General features: G+C 39.6%; 1 protein-coding gene across 3 annotated transcripts in view; it reads left to right on the forward strand.

Annotated features, from left to right (window-relative positions):
* The first annotated feature begins 16,246 nt into the window (after nucleotides 1-16,246).
* Nucleotides 16,247-19,748, forward strand: part of smurf2 (SMAD specific E3 ubiquitin protein ligase 2) — a 206,396-nt gene continuing 202,894 nt past the window's right edge. Inside the window, exons 1-2 of one of the 3 annotated variants that reach the window (XM_052032635.1) lie at nucleotides 16,247-16,941; nucleotides 17,090-17,318. In XM_052032635.1, the coding sequence (XP_051888595.1) occupies nucleotides 17,267-17,318 (52 nt within the window). In that variant the 5' untranslated portion in view covers nucleotides 16,247-16,941; nucleotides 17,090-17,266. The remainder of the gene's footprint in view (nucleotides 16,942-17,089; nucleotides 17,319-19,748) is intronic. The other 2 variants (XM_052032636.1, XM_052032633.1) reach the window with 2 other exon arrangements.

The following is a 19,748-nucleotide window of genomic DNA, read 5'->3' on the forward strand; positions in this document are numbered from 1 at the left end:
AAAGATTCAGAACCAAATAATTTGTCAAAAATGAGGGCCTAAGCAATGCTGAGGGTAATCAATAACAGTTGTAGCAGCAATAGAAATGTATTCCACTATAACCATTTACCTCAAGGCTTGGCATACATCTCACTGTACTGTACTACTTCCTTCAAATTAGACGATCAACTCTGCTTAAATCAGGAATGAAGAAAAGTGCCAGGTATACTAAAAATGAAGAACCATCAATTGATTCATCAATAACAATCAGCTGGAAACTTTGTAGTCCTGTCGTGGGCTATTTTGAATGTGGTTGTAAGTTAAAAGGTAAAGGGAGAGGAGGCTCCATAACCATCCTCATCCTTGCGTCGAATGTGCAAGTTCGTCAGACGAGGCAGAAACATTTCCACTACCTTCAATAAGAAGTAACGAGTGGAAGGTTTCTTGTTGCCTCATCCTGAGGTTCCTGCTATAACAAAGCCAATTAGCCAATTCAATTCACACCATGTAATATTAAGAAACTAAAATAGATATAGCAACATCCCAATTGTCCCAACATCATCCCAACTGAAGGCTTGTCCTTCAGGAGAAGCTATGCACCTAGCTAAACTGTTACAGTACTGTTTCAATATTGGTATCCTGTTCATCAACAGATAATTGCTGCTCAAACAGTCTGGTCTCAATCCATTAGAAAAATGATGGAAAGAGGAATTGAAAATGCTATTAATTACCAATAACCTACTCACCAATGCAGTTTGGATCCTGCCAGGTCTACTTCGTCCCAAATTTCATTATTGTTTTCATCAGACATGCACAAAAGACCTGAATTCCAGTTGTGATCCAGGAATATTGTGTGCAATTCAGGTCACCCCATTACAGGAAGAATGTGAAGGCTTTTGAAAGGGCACAGAAGAGGTTTACAGGATGCTGCCCGGATTAGAGGGTATGAGCTATAAGGAGAGGTTGAACAAACTTAGGTTGTTTTCCCTGGAGCGTCAGAAGCTGAGAGGAGACCTGACAGAAGTTTATAAAATTATGAGAGGCACAGATAGGGTAGATGATCAGGATCTTTTTTCCAGCATATAGATGTCAAATACTAAGGGACATACATTTAAGGTGAGAAGGGGAAACTTTAAAGGAGATATGCAAGGCAAGTTTTTTTCCACACAGAGAGTGGTAGGTGCCAGGAACAGGTTGCCCGGGGGTTTAAAAGGAATATGCAGGGAATGGAGGGATATGGATCATGTGCAGGCAGAAGAGACTTAGTTTAATTTGGCATCATGTTCAGCACAGACATCGTGGGCTGAAGGGCCTGTTCCTGTGTAGTACTGTTCTATGTTCTATAATAACTGCCCTGATATCAAAATAGCATTTGTCTGAGTATTTCATCAAGGATCCAATGGGAATCAGGCAGAAAACTCTCTACTAGGCAGCTGAAAGGTGTTTGGGCATTCTGGAGGCCAACCGTCCTAGCCCCAAGGACATCACTGCAAGAGTTTTACAGGGCTGTGTCCAAGGCCCAACCACCTTCAGCTACTTCATCAATTATTCCAATCAAAGCAGTTATTCACATGCACTTCTAATTAGTTTATGCCACTTAGTGTTCACAATGTAATGAGCTTCTTCACTGGTGAAACCAAATGCAGACTTGATAACCACTTTGCGGAAAGCCTCCATTCACTCTACCAAAATGACCATTTTTCCATTTCCTGCAATCTTAATTCTCTGTCCCATTCCCATTCTGATCTCTCTGTCTTTGGCATGTTACAATGTTCCAACGACGTGAACTTGAAGAATAGCATCTTATCTTCCCTTATGGCGTAGTGCCACCTCAGAGCTTAGCACCGAATTCAAAAATATCAGATAACCAGCCTTTCCAAGTCGTATTAGAACTAGTCAGTTCTGATTTAAAGTAATTAACCTGGAACATTAATTGTTTCTCTTTCCACAGTTGCTACTTGATGAACTTAGTGTTTCCAGCATTCTGTTGTTTTTAGATTTCCAGCATCTGCAGTGTTTTGCTTCTCCAATGTGTATCAGAAGGTTCCAACATTACGTTTTCCTCTTTTTCTTTTTTTTAAATCTCTCTCCTCTTCTTATTTCATTGGTCTCCTTGTACCTGTATCTCCTCCAGCCAGATTATTGACGATTTACAACCCTCACCAACTTTTCTCAGCCGATACCACTACCATTTGTGCCATTCAGTCTCTCTTGTTCTCCACCCTATCTCAGACTTCCTCACCATTTTCTCCACCAATATAACTTACTCAACACTGACACCCCCCCATCCCCCAGCAGTTCTCTGCAAATTAGTTTGATTTTTTAATTCTCTCAATTTGGATGAAAAGTCATCAATCTGAAAGATTGTCTCTTATTTTTCTCCACAGTTGCTGCCTGCATTTTCTGGTTTTATTTCATTCTTCCAGTATCTGCAGTTTTGTTTTGCTTTTCAAATACCACGGCTCTGTGCGGCTCATTGCAAAATATGGCCTCTCCGTCATCTCTAACGGCATAGCCTAGAGTGTCATTGGAATACATGGGGACTGCTACCATGGTCAGTATTTATTGGCCAATAATTAGTGTCTGGATTAGTGTAGCTCCAAACACTACTGATCATTCAAGGGCAAAGCAATCGCTTGACTGGAACTCCTTTCACCATCCTAAATGTTCACTGCCTCCACCAACACCACGCAATGACTGTACGATGTAACATTGACAAAATGCAGTTCAGAGATCTGCCAGCACCTCCCAATACACGTGGCCCCTACTGCCTGGAAGGACAAGAGCAGCAGGAACAAGGAAACACTGCTACTGGCAAATTTGCCTCAAAAAGATAAACCATCCTGACTTTGAAATATATTGCTGCTCCTTCATCATCTCCAGGTCTAAGCACTGGAGCTCCCTTTTTAACAAGTGTAGGAGTACCACTAAAAATTGCAGCAGTTCAAGGCAGCCTTTCTGCACTGCCTACTTGAATGGGGTTTTTAGGGACAGGCAATAAATACTGAACATGGTAGCAGTCCCCACATCCTTAAAGCAGAACTATTAAATTAGATCATGCAATTCAACAAAAGAAACTAGTTTCCAAATTGTTATTTCTGAAGGCCAGCAGAGGGCACACATGTACCTCCTAGAGAACTGTAGTAAATAAACCTGAAGATGTAGGATTAATATCTCAGTTGTTTTAAATAGGAAATTGGATATTTTCATTTTTAATCTTCTCCTTTCCTGATGGACTATTCTGCCAGGATGTGTTGTTGGAAATACCCCTGACAGCTGTCCTATTATTCTGGATGTGATTAAAGGCAGACAATTTGAATGTGAGGCATAAGAGTTAAAACCAGGTCTTCACACATGTGTACTTTCCACCAAGAATTACTAAAGTGATTAGGGCCCAGATTCCTAATTGATTTTTCTGGGATGATTTCTCTGTCCCTTGGGATGGCAGGTTTGCCATACGAAGAGATATTTAGTAGACTGGACCTGTATTCTCCAGAGTTTAGAAGAATGTGAGGAGATCGCATTGAAACTTACAAAATTCTTATGGGGCTCGACAGGGTAGATATAGAGAGTGGTTCTCCTGAATGAAGAACCTGATGTCACTGAATTAGATAAAGAGAACAATCAGTGGGTGAAGAATCTTTAGAATTCTTTACTCCAGAGGTGGCTCCTCTATTGAGTTCATTTAAAACAGAATTCGATACATTTCCGAATAGTAAGAGTCAAGGTACAAGACAAACTGTAATCTTGATAACTGGTGGAGCAGGCTCAAAGAGCAAGATGGCCTACTCCTGTTCCCCATTCACATCTTCTTATGATTTTCCCCTTAAAAGGCATTGGAGCTGGATCAATTCTAATACCCAAACTACTACTGAAGAAGGCTCAACTCTGACCATAGACTGAGGCTGAGATCTCCTTCTTTGTACTGAGTTACCTGTTGCCTTTGTTAGCTGCATTACTGTAAATGTCATTAACAGAAATCAGAATTATTTTTCTATTCAGTTTTGCCTTCTGTTTGATCAAAATGGCTAACAGTAATGTTTAGTTTATCTTCAGCACCTCCACACTGGTTCCCTTGTTAGTCAATAAGCTGTAAGAAGCAAAATAGCCAAGGCTCAAGTCAACACCTGACATCCATAAAACCACAACTCTTCCTAAGCCAAAGAAACTAAAGAAAGCCATAATACCCTAAAACAATGTTTTAGTATTTTTTTCTCCTCAAGTGCTTATTTAACTCTCTGTTAAATGTTCTGGCTGACACATCTTCAATAGCAAGTTGTAGTAAAGCATTCCATATCCTAATAGCTTTGTTCAAAAGAAAACAAACAGTAGTTTACACTCCGTTATCAACTGACCAGTGGGAGTAATCTTTTATCTATATTTAATCTTCAGACTTCCCTGCTTCAATTTTTTAATTAAGTCTTTCATCATAAGGGAAAACACCTAAACAAGCAGAGAAGCTAGACAACTGACGAAATATTTGAAGGAGAAATGATATCTGTATATAATGGAATTGTACAATCTCAGAGCCAATGAAACTTCCCTGAATGTGAAAAGATAAAAAAATCCCACATCATTTCACCACTGGAAACAGAATATTTTCTTTACAGAACCGAACGAATCATCATGAATTCTTTTGACATTATTGGCATCATATATATATGTGCAAACAATACAGTAAGGCTTTAAGTGATGTCCTCTAATTTACTCTTCCTTTGATAGTCAGCTGTGGTTTAGTTGGCCACATTCTTGCCTCTGAGTTGGATGATTGTAGGTTCCCCAGATGTGAGCACAAAAATTGAGGCTGACACTAGTCCAACTCTGTGGGAGGGCTTCATCATCAAGAGTGTTCTCTTTTGGATGAGACATTAAACTAAGGCCTTGTCTGCTCTCTTGAACCAATGGTTGGATTTGTCTCTGGAAATGAGAACATATAATAAAGGAGGATCAAATTGCAAAATGAAACACCTCATCCAACTCCTGGTCTATCGACATTCCATAAAGCATGCAATTTTTATTACAGAGGAGGAGCATTAAAATATTTTAGTGCATTAGTAATGTAGAAATAGAGTTCTCACTGATATTGTGGAATGATGTGGTAGTGTTAAGGGATTTGCATTGCAGAAATACATCACCCAAAAACCACCGACTGATGGGGGAAGTATGTTGATAATTTGCTGCAAAATTAGACAGATGTTGATATTAATTTGTCGCAAATGACAGGGTGATGGAGCTTTAATGTTCTTGGACGCATTAATTATCAGGTTTGCATGGGCTGTAGCTATGCTTGTCCTTTTGTTAGCTCTGTGGAGCAGCCCTTATTCCAAGTCTATTTGGGCACACCACCCCAACTCTTTGGCCTCCTCTACACTGGTGAAACCAGGTGTAGACGCGGTGGTCGTTTAGGAGAGCACCTGCACTCTGTCCACCAAGGCCATCTTGAGCTTCTGGTTGCATGTCATTTTAACTCTCCACTCTCACACTGGCCTGTCTGTCTTCAGCCTTCTTCATTGCTACAGAGAAGCCAAACACAAATTCAAAGAACGTCTTATAATCCGCTTGGGTTGCTTACAGCCTAATGGTATGAACATTGATTTTTCCTATTTCAGGTAACCCTCACCCCCCAGTACTCTCCTCACATATACAGTTATCTGTCCACCAAGATTTCTTCTCCCTTTGTTCACCTTTCTGATCCCCTCCTCCTTACTGCCTCCATCTGCCCATCATCACTTCCCTATCTGGCTCTACCTATCACCTACCAGCCTCTGTCCCACCACCCCCTTCCCCATCTACCCATTATCCCCATCTGGTTTCACCTATCAGCTACCAGCCTCTATCCTAGCTCCCTTTGTACTGCTATAAACTGTTCCCTCTCAGTCCTGATGCAGTGCCTTGACCTGAAACACTGACTTACACCTTTTGCCTGCAAAAATGCTGTTTGTTCTTCCAGCATTCTGTTTTTTGTTCCAGATTCCAGCATCTGCAGTCTCTTTTGTCTTCTTAATTATCAGGCTCATGTCTGATATTCTTACACGTGATGTGTCATAGAATATATCTATTGTGGGAAGGCATTTTTTTTAGATCAAGACTCCTTTAAGAGACTTACCTCTTGCATACATCCTTGTGGTCATGTTAGAAGCATAACTGATCAAAGTGTAAGCCTAGGTCACTTATTCATTCTCACGTGAGGATGGTGCATGGCATAAGAATATTCAAGAATATGACTGTTGTCAATATGAATTGAAGGGCAGGGCATGAATGGACTATTAAATGGCAAAATTAAATGCACTCAAGGTAATCACCAGAACAATCTCAAATAATTCTGGAATACCAATTTTGAATAAAATCAGCATTGCAGAAAGGTCAACAAGAAATCAAAGTGGAAAAAGACTAAAAATTCATCAAAATCTAAATAGAAATTTAATGAGAATAGAGCTATTAAAGAAACTTGCGATTTCATAGGAGATTCTGAGTCTCAGTCTCAGATTGAGAGTTAGAATGGACTGACTGAGAGAACAGTGTCATGCATTGAGTTCGGAGAAGACCAGAGGACAGACTGTAAGTTCAGAAAGAGACTGAGCTGGGGCCCTTTGCTGCACAGAAGAAAGCACAAAGTTATTGTCTTAATATTTGCAAACAAGTTTCAAAGGAAAGTTCAGGATAATACAGTAATGTTTGATTAAGTTGATACAAAGAAGTATTTAAATAGATGTTTGTATCAATGATACATATACTGTACATCATGGGCAAATCCCTTCCCACCATCGGTAGTATCTACAGGAGGCGCTGCCTCAAGAAGGCGACATCCATCATCAAAGATCCCCACCATCCGGGCCGTGCCATCTTCTCGCAGCTGCCATCGGGCAGGAGGTACAGAAGCCTGAAGTCCCACGCCACTAGGTTCAAGAACCGCTACTTCCCTTCAACCATTTGGTTCTTGAACCAACCGGCACAGCTCTAATTGCTACTTGACCACTTTGATCACTTTCCACTAAAATGGACTTTTTTTTGGTTCTAATTGTGTTCTTTCTTGCAAAAATTGGGTATAATTTATGTTTAATTTATGTTTTTCTTGTAAATCCTGCTTATATAATGCTATGTGCCTGTGTTGCTGCTGCAAGTAAGTTTTTCGTTGGACTTGTGCATACATGTACTTGTGAATATGACAATAAACTCGACTACTATTGACTACTGATTGCCCTGATGGTCAGTTGTCTTCTTTTGTCATATTGGAAGCAAGATGTTGAATGAACAATCTGTTACACAAACAATCTTTAAACACATTTTGTCCCTCTAGCAGGCAGCATGGCTATAGGCAGAAGACCCAGAGAGTCTTCACCTTGCCCATTTGATTGCAGCAGAGAAGGGAACTCAAAATAAAAGAGAAATATGCACCTAAAAAGGTCAAAAGTATTTTCCTTTCCAGCAAAAAGTAGACGGTGCAAAGACTAGTATATCACCAGTAGGAGGTGCTAATGGACTATTTGTCCATGCTGTGCAAAGCTTTTGAGGAGTGTTCCTGGTCAACAAGGAAGTGAACAAAGTTAAAACGGGATGTTTTATACTTGTTAAAGCCTTTTGAGTGGCTGATCAAGATAAATTTATGTAGTGCCATAATGCATGGTGTTCTGCTGGACAAAGCAATCAAGGTATAGAAGAATTTTCTGGGACAGCAAGGCACCTTTTAATGCAGAAAAAGGAGAGAGTGGTCTCCTTTGCAGAGGGTTAAGGCTAAAGTAATTCAGAGTTTGAAACAGAGATTGATGGAAGAGCATTGAATATTGAAGAAGGCAAAGCTCAGCAAGGAGCCTGTGATTAGGATTACCCACTGTCTATGAAAATCAACCACCCTTGCTTCACTCACACTTCGGTGTAACTCACCATAGCCCTCAGCATTATGCCACAGAATCCTTCTAGACGCTGCAAGTAACAAACATTTCAGGGATTGAATGGTATTTTCTCACCCCTGATAACTTAAATGGATCATGATTGTATTGCATGAGCTATTTCTGTTAGTCTAATTTGACAAAGCTACAACAATAGATAAAAATTGGTCAGAACTTTGACTTTAAAAAAAATTGCTGTGTTCATTATTTGCATGGACAATTAGAGACAGGAATTGCCACTGGAAGTTAATATTACACACCAGGAAAGCTGTTTGGCTATCTTTTGAATTTTCTTCCATGACTTATGTGATGATGATGTCACCTATTCATGAGAGTATATGCCCATGTGTAAGTTATGATGAAAAATAGCATTCAGATCTTCCCATGAGATAAGTCATGATTTTGGTAAACAGGTTTTGTTACTTTGAACAGTATTTTTATGCTTTGAATACACAGTGTTATGACTCAGTGTATTGTCACTGTTCTATAGCACTGTCTTCCTTGCTTTTGCACTGTATGTCTCTATAAATAAAGAACAAGAATCCCATACCCCGAGGACAAATAAGAAGTGGAAACAATTTTGAAGCACACATTTCAGAAAAAGATGTCACTTCAAGTTAATCTATCGTATTATTTGCAATTTAACCAAAATGTTCTGCTGTTCATCACCATCAGGGAGAAGGGAATGAAATCTGTCTCACTTTTTGATTATTCCTGGTGACGCTTTGCTGGAAAAATGTGCTTAATCTTTTTTTTATAATTTAAAGGCTGTATGCTGTCATACATAGTTTAAAATGTTAACAAAACTGATTGTATCAGTCACTACATCGTTTTCTGAACATTTTTGTCAGTTTAAGTATTCCACCCATCCCCCAAAGGCAAGAAGAGAATTGTTCTAATATGAAGTGATTGTACTGCCATTCTCACTCTAGTGGCTGTGGATCTCAACATATGGAAATTATTTATTTGTAGTGTATAATTTCATATAAATTGCTATGAATGGAACATAGCAATGTGCAACTTCACATTTTCCTGAAGACAAAAACATTTAAAGTCTCTGTCAAAATTTATAAAAATTAATATTCTTCCTCTATTTACTGTAATTAAATCTTTTAGGTGAAAAGTACAATCGACTGGTTTAATGGTATGAGTCATTGGTTCTAAGATTGAAGGTCATGAATGCAAGCCACACTTCAAAACCTGAGGCCAATGTTTAGACTGATACATCAGTCTTGGAGGTGCATAAATGAGATGCTGTCCTTCAGGTGAGATGTTGAACTGAGGCACTGTAAACCTCCTCAGATGTGTACAAATTATCCCTGGTATTAATCCCAAGGCACATGGCACTAATGGGAAAAAAATGAACTTTCTCCTGGACTCAAGACAATCTATTTCTTAACAAATATGATCTAAGTTAACTGCACTTTCTCTTGCTGTTGCTTACAGAAACATGTAAACAACATTGGACAGGAAAGGACCCTCTTCCCCATCTGTTCCATTCTGCACAATTGTGCATGATTATAAAACTTTCCACTCTAGCTGAAATCATGTGTTCTTCCAGGAGGGGCAAAACTAAATAATTACCAAGCCTTTTGGGGATGTAAATTCTGGGATTTTTTCCCTCTAACTTCTTGAGGAATTTAAAACCAGTTCAGTAGATCAAACTGGCCCAGAATTCCTCGAAGTACCAGTTTTTCAACAGGTGATTTCAGCCCTAACCAGAAAAAGGTTCAAATATTAGAAAGAAATTGAGTAATTTGTAACTGCAGGATGGTGGCATCCTGCTCTTAGCACCTAACCTAGCTTTGGCCCTCATCCTCTATAACCCATTTAATTGAAATAAACTCTCTGCTCAAACACAGTCTATTTGCTTCACCAAAGATCTTATAAATCTTAAGCAAATTGGCTCTTTTCGATCCTTCTCCAAATAATAGGCTTCCATCTTTTTTTATCCAATAACTAAGCTGCTTCAAACCATGAATTAACTCGTGGTCTGTTTCTGGATCCTTTTCAAATTCGCAATATTATCCACATGCGAAGAGATTAAAAGTGAGGAGGCACAAAATTCTAACAAGCCCTGACCAAGCTCTTGAACAAAATGGTATATTTTCACTTATACTAAAATATCATTTATACCCTACATATCATCATCTTCCTCCACTTCCTTTAATGCTTTTCCCTGAAAGATGTGAGTATGTTCACTGTTTACTCAGCCCACATGCATAACATTGTGCTTTTCCAAGTTAAATATAATTTGCCTGTCATGAATCAAGTACCCCAATGCATCAAGATGCACTTGAAGTAGTTGAGAATCATCTATAGCTCTTGCACTCAGACAAATCTTAACATTTCTGAAAATCTGCATGCTATGCTTCCAACACCCATACCTAGATCATGAATTAAAATAGGAAAGAGTATAACTTGCAATGCAAATTGTCTGTGTTTGTTTACTTATTAACAGTGCCTATACTTCAAAAAGGAATTAATTAGTTGTAGAGTGAAAACAGTAATATAGATGAGAGTTTTTTCTTCACCAAACTACAATGAAAGATGTAGCTTTTAAATATCAATAGAATTACATATATGTTACATATATGAATTACATATCAATAGAATTACATATATTTGTGCCTCCTCACTTATAATCTCTTCAATAGAATTACTATTTCAAAATAGTAATCCATTCTAGATAGAACAGTGTTGTCACACCTAGACTGAAAATTTTACATGTTAACCTGGAACATTTATAATGGCCTTTATAATGCTGAGGGAATCACGGCTGTACCTGATTCTGTCCTCCCCCAAGATCTGTGCACCCAGGCACATTATCCCATATGCATTTCTGGAAAATGATCAAAGTAAAAGATGATTTTTCCTTAAACCAGCTTAAACTCTCTGGCCATGCACAGCATTTCCACTCGTGGCTGAAATGTTAACTTGCTACAAACCAGGGAATTAATCCATATCCTTCCTGGTGTTTATAAACTTTGTGCTCTATAGACATTGTGCCATTGAACACTAACTTGATAAAGTTTTAAGAGGAAGTTTTATTTCCAAATATTAAGACAGTGATTTAACACATAACAATGTGCCTGCAAATATTAACACTTTTCTCAAGGACTCCGAGTCAATAATTAATTACAGCTAAGAAGATCTTACCCCCATTTTATGTTAGCTGTCCAAAGAAAATGTGTTCTACTATTTTGCAACAGAAATAAAACAAAAAGGTTACAGAAAAATTCAAAACTCACTAACGGATAGATACAAAAATCTGATAAATTTGAAGATCCCTGATTTTATCCGGAGAACTTCTCCCAGATTTAGAGCACCTGTTTAAAAACCTGCATTGAGAATGACTTATGTTTGACTACATTTAAGCAATTTACCATCAACTTTACATCATTAGAACTTCTTACTATAAAGTAATAATTTTAAAATGCCATCAGTCTTTAAAATCTCGCAGAAACAGAAAATTACTTAAAGCATTTACAGTAAAACACTGTTGACTAAATATGAACAATTCAACATGATTTATTTAATTGCCTCAACATTTTAATGACTTATCAATGAGTAAAGAAATCTTCAATATAAAAAACGATATAATCACCTTAAATATTTTTGGCTTAAAATAAAATTATAATTAAGATATTGGTCATTGTAAAAAAATGTTTTATGTATTTTGAACTTCTTAGGTAGTCCCTTGGGATCAAGGATGACTTACTTCAACTCTGTTTTTGTAGGTTCTGAAGTGGCTAATAAAGCCAATTCAGGAACTGCAGTTTTTCACAGATTGTGCAGTAGTAGGCTGACGAGTGGGTAGTATGTGAGGTGGTTCTCTCCTCTCGCTGCTTATGCAGGGCCTTTGTACTTGACACTTGGCCTTGATACCATCTCAACACCATCCTGAATGCTCCTTCTCCACTTTGAGTGGACAGAGATTTCTAGGAATCAGTACGGATGCTGCATTTCTTCAAGGAGGCTTTGAGCACATCCTTGAATCTTTTTCCCTGCCCACCTGGTAATCTCTTCCTGTGACAGAGCTTGGAACTGAGTACACTGGAAGAACTCAGTGAGTCAATCACCATCTGTGGAGGCAAAAGTCAACATTTTGGATTGAGACCCTGCATCAAAACTGAGAGGGAAGAGGAAAGATTGCTGGCATATAGCAATATAACCGTGGTAGGATAGAGGCTGGTAGGTGACAGGTGGAACCATAAGGGCAGGGGATGATGGACAGATGGAACCAGTGGGTAAAGAGAATGGGAAAATTGAACAAAAGGAGTAGAAAACTAAGTGAACAGGTGAGTGTGTGTGTGGGAGGAAAACACCAGGGGGTGTGGGTTACCCAAAACTGGAAAATTCATTGTTCATACCACTGGGTTGTAAGCTACCCAAGTGGAATATGAGGTGTTATCGCGTGTAGTCCACATTTGGTTTCACCAATTAGAGGAGGCGACTGTTTTATGGAACACCTACACTCTTACCATCTTGAGCTCATGGTTGCATGGCATTTTAACTCTTCTTCCCACTCCCGCACCAACCTATTTGTCCTTGGCCTTCTCCATTGCTATGGAAAGGCCAAATGCTAATTGAAAGAACAACATCTCATATTCTGCTCGGGATACTGTCTGCCCCCAAGGACTTGTTATTTTTTACTTGGGTTGTGGAAATTTTGACCATTTTGATCAGGAGTGGTGGCAAGGCTGGATTGAATAGGCTGCTGTGGAATGGAGCCAAATGCAGTCCCATCAAGGAAGAGTTGTAATTGAAGATGTCTTTGAGGTGTTCCTTTTAGCAGGCATTGACTATCTTCCAATGCAGGAATACTTAATATCTGCACTTGATTAGCTCCTCAATCTCCTGGTCATTCTCATTAAACCAATCCTGGTTCTTTTTGTTCGAGAAGCCAATAGCTTCTTCTCAGATGCCAATTATGACAAACTTTCCTAAGTTGTGGACACTTTGTGGCTCCTGTAGGCTGGGAATTGACAGGATGTTTGTAATGCACTGCCTGAGAAGAGCTGGCTTTGTGCTGTTCTCAACATTATTCTTTTTGTAGCAATGTTGCTGTGGATGTTCTGGGGTCAGGTTGATGGAGATAACAGAGTGGATTAGGTAGTGATCAGTCCAACAGTCACCCAGGAGAATCAGTTTATGTCTCTGTGGGATGTGAATGAAGGATTTTCAAAGGTGGAGTAGTCTTTCTTGGCCTCGTCCAAACTTCAAGGTTAGGGCATGACTGTACCATGATGGTTTCATTTTAGAATGAGCTGAAGGGACATAGGTGTTCATCTACTGTATTATGTTAATAATATAATTGGTCATTGCTTTGTGCATATTGGATAACATTTGTGTTAAGCAGCAGAAACAGTATGCAGTAGACTCACATCCAATGGATCAGACTGAAGCTCTGCAGTTCTGCCACATCTAGTCATGAATGGTGGAGGACAATTAAACAGTCAATATAAGGAAGAACAACCCCATCCTCAATGATGACTGAGCACAGCATGATAAAGCCAAGGCTGAAGCATTTGCAACCACATTCAGCTAGAAGTGCCAAATGGCTTCCTCCCAAAAGCCAGCCAATTTGATTCACTCCATGTGATATTAAGAAATGGCTAAGAGCACTGGATGTAAATCTATGGGGCCAAACCATATTCCGGCTCCAGTAGTGAAGACTGGTGCTCCAGAATTAACCAAGCTGTTCCACTTACATCAATAATTTTCCTTTGGACATGGGGATACTTGGGTGGCATGGTGGCACTGCAGTAGTGTGGCTGTCTCACACGTCCAGCAACCTGCATTCAATTCTGACCTCTGCTACCGTGTGCATGGAGTTTGCTTGTTCCCCTGGATGCTCCAGATTCCTCCCACATCCTCGGGTTAATTGCCTACTATGAGTTAGTGTAAATACCTTAAATTGTAAGTGTAGGTGGGTAGTGGCAGAATAAGGGTAGAGTTGATGGGCATGTGAGAGAGAATAGGTTACAGGGAAATATGTGGGAGGATGGGAACGATGGGATTGTCTTGAGAGCTGGCATAGACTTATGGCCTTCCTTCTATATTGTAAGGAAATATGAAATATAATTGCATAATATTCAAATCAGCAGCAAGAGCTAGATAAAATTCGGGCATGAGCTGATAAGTGGCAAGCAATATTTGTGCCACAAAAGTGCCAGGCAGCAGCCAGCTCCAAAAAAAGAGTCTAACCACCTACTCTTGACATTCAATGACATTATCATCACTGAGACTCCCACCATCAACATACTGGGAGAGACTGCTAACCAGAAACTCAGTTGACTAGCCACATAAATATTACGAGAGAGGGTGAAAGGCTGGATAACCTGTTGTGAGTGATCCACATCTTCATGATCTACAACTCAGGTTCCCCATTTGCCACAATAATGCTGCTCCAACAATACTTAAGAAGCTTGGTAGCATCGGGACAAAGAATTCCACCTGATTAGTGTCCCATGCCACCACCCTATATATTTATTTCCTTCACCATCGGCGCACAGTGCTGCAGTGTGTACCATCTACAAAATATACTGTAGTTATTTGTCCACGTGACTTTGACAGCACCTTCCAAACCTGCAATCTTTACCATCATAAAGGATAAGGGCTTCGATGGCATGGGAACATCATCACCTCCAGGTCCCTGCCAAACTGCACAACACCCTGACTTGGAAATACATCTTTATTCTTTCATTGCAGCTATATCTAAATCTTGGAACTCTCACAGCATACAACATAGAACAGTACAGCACAGGAACAGGCCCTTCGGCCCACGATATCTATGCCAACCATGATGCAAACTAAACTAATTCCACCTGTCTGCACATGATGTATATCCCTCTATTCCCTGCATGTTCATGTGGCTGTCTAAATGCCTCTTAAACTCCACTATTGTGTCTGCTTCCTCCAGCACCCCTGGCAGCACATTCCAGCACCTACCACAATCTGTGTAAAAAAACTTGCCCCACACATCTCCTTTAAACTTTCCCCTGTTGAAGTACTTTCACTATTAGGATTGCTGTGGATCAAGAAGGTGGTTCAGGGCAATTGGGAATGGGCAATAAATGCTCTCCTTTCCTGTGACACTCATGTCCCAAAAAATGAATAAATTAGAAAAACGGTAATATCTAAAGCCATAGTATTTTTTTTCATATCATTATACTGTCCTTTTTTTAAAGTTGTTTTCAATTATCAGTATTGAGTGTAAAGTAACTTTACTTTGTATCTGTCAATCAGATAAGTAAATTTGTAGCAATATTCATGCTATTCAATATAATATCATTGATAGCAATTTGGTATAATACCAAGATACACTTTTGAGTAGACAGAGCAAATGTTTCTAGTGGCAGACAGATTGCTAACTAGAGATTTAAGTGATTTATGTAATTGGCAAAAGAACAAGAGGCTGCATGATGACCATTTTAATATCCCGTGAATTACTATGATCTGGAATCCATTGCTTGAAAGGGTAGTGAAAGCAGATTTAGCAATAATATTAAAAAAAGATGGATAAATATCTGAAAGGAAAATAATGGTTATGGGGAAAAAAACGAGGATTGGGATTACTTTCAAAGAACTGGCATCGGCATGATAGGCTGAAAGGGTTTCTTCATCGGCTTGTCAGCTGTGGCTTAGTTGGTAATACTGTAGCCTCTGAGTCAGAAGGTTGTGGGTTCAACTTCCACTCCAGAGACTTGAACTCAAAAATTCAGGTTCCTGTTGCAATAATGAGCTCTGTTTATCTTTTTAGATGACATCCAGGGCCTCATAGAGTCATAGAGTCTTAAAGCATGGAAACAAGCCCTCCGGCCCAACTCATCCATGCCAACTGTGTTGCCCAATGAGCTAGTCTCATCTGCCTGCAATTGGCCCATTGCCCACCTCATCTGCTCACTCAAGTCGCTGGGCATTATTTTGAAGAAGAGAGAAGTGATCTATCCCCATTTTTAATCCACCAATCAACATTTAATACAAAACAGATCATCTGGTTACCATCATATTGCTGTTTGTGGGTCTCATTGTGTGCAAAGTGATGGCTTCATTTCCATTATGACTATGCTTCAAAAGATACTGCACTGGATATAAAGTGGACAGGAACATGTGGAAAGGGATGTGAAAGAAATCACAGAACTTGTATTATTAGCTTATTTCGTTTCTAATACATATTTAAAGCGATAGATTATAAATATCTGCACTTTAAAAATATTATGATCTCATAATTGGCTCAGATAGAGAAAATAGGGAAGTGTCTCAGTTGGCAGATGGTTCACGGATCACTGTGCACAGATTTAATATTTTGAACAATAGATACAAGGGGGATATGAGGAAAATCTTGAACCAGAGTATAGTTACGATCTGGAATTCACTGTATGCGTGGTGGAAACAGTCACTCAACGCTTTCAAAAGGGAAAGGACAGCACTTGCAAGAATAATTTGCATGGCTGTAGGGAAAGGAACTGAGGAGTTGCTCTACCAGGAACTGGTATAGACTCGATGGGCCGAGGAGTCTCGTTCCGTGCCTTTACAGTTATAGAGCAGGCCCACATCGTGGTATAGACTTTTGGAGGAGGGAGGGAGCCGATGATGTCCAGGGAGCCGGCGAAATTTTTGGTGCTGGTGCCTTGTCTCGGTGACTCAAGCAGGAGGAGCTGCAGACTGTAAGCAGGAGGGAGGGAACAGCAGGGTGATGTCAGCAAGTGCGCTGCTCTGGGCTTCAGTCAAGTAGCCCCGAGACCAGGACTTATACTAAGGAAAAGAGACGGGGAAAGCCGTGCTTCAGCCTCAAAGAAAGATTACCATCGGCAACTTTTTTTTTCTGGCGGCGGCGGTGAGAAATAATCCTTCCTTATCATCATTTTTTTTCTGCGTGTGGATCTTCTGCGTGGGGGTGGATAATACTCACGGCAACAAGGAAGAAACGAGCAACTATCAATCGACTTGCTGTGTGATCCAGTAACAATAACGTATAATTCGAATACCTCGAGAAGAGACACCAATCCTGAGGTGTAATCGAAGATGTGGAGAGAAGGGAAAGAAGTCTGTTTCCATTGATTTCGAGACGGTGTGTGTCGGGGAAGGGGGAGGTGGGGGAGGATAAACCCAGAGAAGAAAAGTAAAAATGATTTTTTTCGGCGAATTCGAATAGAAAAGTTGTGTATCTTTAATTTCATGAGGTAAATGATGTCTGTTTTTTTTTAATTTTGGTGTAGTTTTCCCCCTCCCCTCCGGCCGTCGGTTGTTGAGTGAGTGCTATGCACATCCGGGCCATCGGGCTCGAGGAGGCCATCATTGTTCGCTCGGGGGAAGGGGGCAGAGGCGGCCGCCTGCGCTCAGGCACCAGCAGTGGCTATTAAACTTTACAAAAACAATCAAAACCACTCGGGAACATGTCCAACCAAGGGGCCAGGAGGAACGGGCCGGTCAAGTTACGTCTAACAGGTAGGAAGCTGTGTGGATGCCACACACACACGCACAGTACGTACCATAAGGTCTGGTGCTTCTTTAAATGGATCCTTCCTTTTTTTTCCCCCTTTTTTATTATTTGTGAATGGAGAGGTTGTTTGTGGGAGTGTTTTCCTTTTTTGGTCAGGCAGAATAAGTCAGGTTATTTATGTTTTGCTCTTTTCCATTTTTTTAAATCATGTGTTTGAACTTGACCGAGAATTTGTTGGTGATTCCTCATTTTCTGTCTTTGGAATTATTGATCATTTTGATTTATCTTTGTGTGTATCCGTAAGGGTTGGTGAGAAAGCTGGTGTCTTTGATAGTCATGAATTTCCTGTTTAATAATGTGGATTTCAGTGCTTGGGTCCGGTGAACTCCGTGTTGAAACTGTTTCTGAGGCAGGGTAGGAATGGGAATGCTTTTCAAACAACCTTAATCTTTTCTCCTTGCAAATGGAATGTATATAATTGGAAGTCAGTATGCCACCATTAGTTCATTGGATTTTATTAAACCAGTTGTATTTATATTCTGAGCCTTTGAAAGACATTCAACAGCAAACTTGGCAGCAAACCGAAGTTTATTTTTGTTGTCTTGTGTTGTTACTGCACTATGTTTATATTTTTTGTTCTATATCTATCTACATTTGCAATGAAAACATGATTGCATTATTTCAGTTTGGAACTTAGTTTCTGAAATATTTATGCCAAAATAGCCATATCTCAATTTTGTTGTATTATGATAAGAACAGTGGGTTGGATAATGTTTCAAAAGAGGAAATTATAAATAAAATGTGTTCCAATTTTTAAAAAAACTCTGGGATTGAAATGTATGTTTATGCTTCTAAGAGCACTTTATTACTATCACTGTGTGCCAGCTTGGCTCAGAAGTAGTGCTGTCTTTCAGAAAGTTGTGGGTTCAAGCTCCATTACAAACTTGTACTACATTAAATAATGTGCAGGAAAGAAGTGCTGTCAAGAGGTTCTGTCTTTTGGATGAGATTTTAAACCAAGACTTTGTCTGGCAGCCTGATTGTTCTAAAGCTTCCACAATATTAGTTCTAGAAGACCAAGGAGTTCTATGTGCTCTTGGCAACATTCTTTCTCAACGAATGCTACCAAAAAACAGTTTGTTTAGTCTTTCACTTTCAATTTGAGTAATGCTATGCACCAATTGTTTTTACTGCACTTCATGGTGTCTTTCTTGCCTTTAAAGTATTTCAAGGTGCCTCACGGCCAGCAAAGTACTTTTGAAATGTAATCAGAGGTGTAATCTTGGGAGATGCAACAGCCAGCTGGTTTACAGCAAAGGCATATAAATAACCAAATAATTTGTTTTTGGTTATGTCCATTGATGTATAAATAACTGTCATGAAACCAGAGGAGCTCTCCTGCTTTTGTTCAGTTGATGCCACATGATCTTTAAGTGTGCTTGGGAAGACTCATAGAACCTCAGTTTGACTTGGCTAATTGATGGTATCCCTGACGATGTAGCACTCTATCAGTACTGCATTGAAGTGCCAGATGCCATTGAGTTTAAGTCTCGAGAGTGGGTCTTGAACCCATGACCTAACTGCTTGGGCAAGAATGCTGCCATTACCTAGGAGAGATACTTCTATAGAGTGCTTTAGGGCGTCTTGATGTAGTGTGGATCTAAAGAAAAAAAATAGCAAGTTTCACTAAGCTTTCATTTTTGCATTCCTTGTCTCTTGGTCTTGGAAGTGACATTGGCAGAAATGTGGGTATATTCTGAAATGACCTGGTTTCAGTAGCTAGCCTTTAGTCAATGAACTGATCTCAACTAGGAAATTTGTATGTGAACTGTAATTAGTCGTGGGTTGGGGGGGGTTGGTGAGGGTGTTTCCTGGACCATTGCTAGTAATTGCTCTTCATTTGGAAAACGTATAGATGCATGCTGGGTGGTTATGGGATGATACTAGTAGGTGAATGCCCTGTTGACCTTTGATGTCCATACTTGCTCATATTGAAAGGGTAATTAACCAATGTACTTGGATGATGCTTGGTGCTAGTGGAACATATCTCAGTAAAGAATAGACATTTCAGTTAAGGTGGCAATTAGTGTGAGAAGAAAGAGAGTTTTTAAAAATCTTCAAAAAGTGAGTTTAGTGGGGTATACTAGTTACCATTCCTTAGTTGGAGATGTGTAAAATCGGCAAGGTTACCACTTTGCTTTTTTTTGTAATCAATTACAAAAAGTGAAAATATTAAGATGGTGGTCGACACAATGGGTCATTTGCAATGCCCTTCACACTCTGATTATTCAGACAAGATACCAGAGTGCTGGTGTTATGTAGAGGATTACACATTGGTACCATTTGTGAGTTGAGGGATGATAAAGTCATCTGTCCAATTCAATGCCATTGCCTTAGAATATTTTAAATCTTTTATTCAGATTTATTACAATGTC

The sequence above is a fragment of the Pristis pectinata genome, chromosome 18, assembly GCF_009764475.1.
Source record: "Pristis pectinata isolate sPriPec2 chromosome 18, sPriPec2.1.pri, whole genome shotgun sequence".
Lineage (NCBI taxonomy): Eukaryota > Metazoa > Chordata > Chondrichthyes > Rhinopristiformes > Pristidae > Pristis > Pristis pectinata.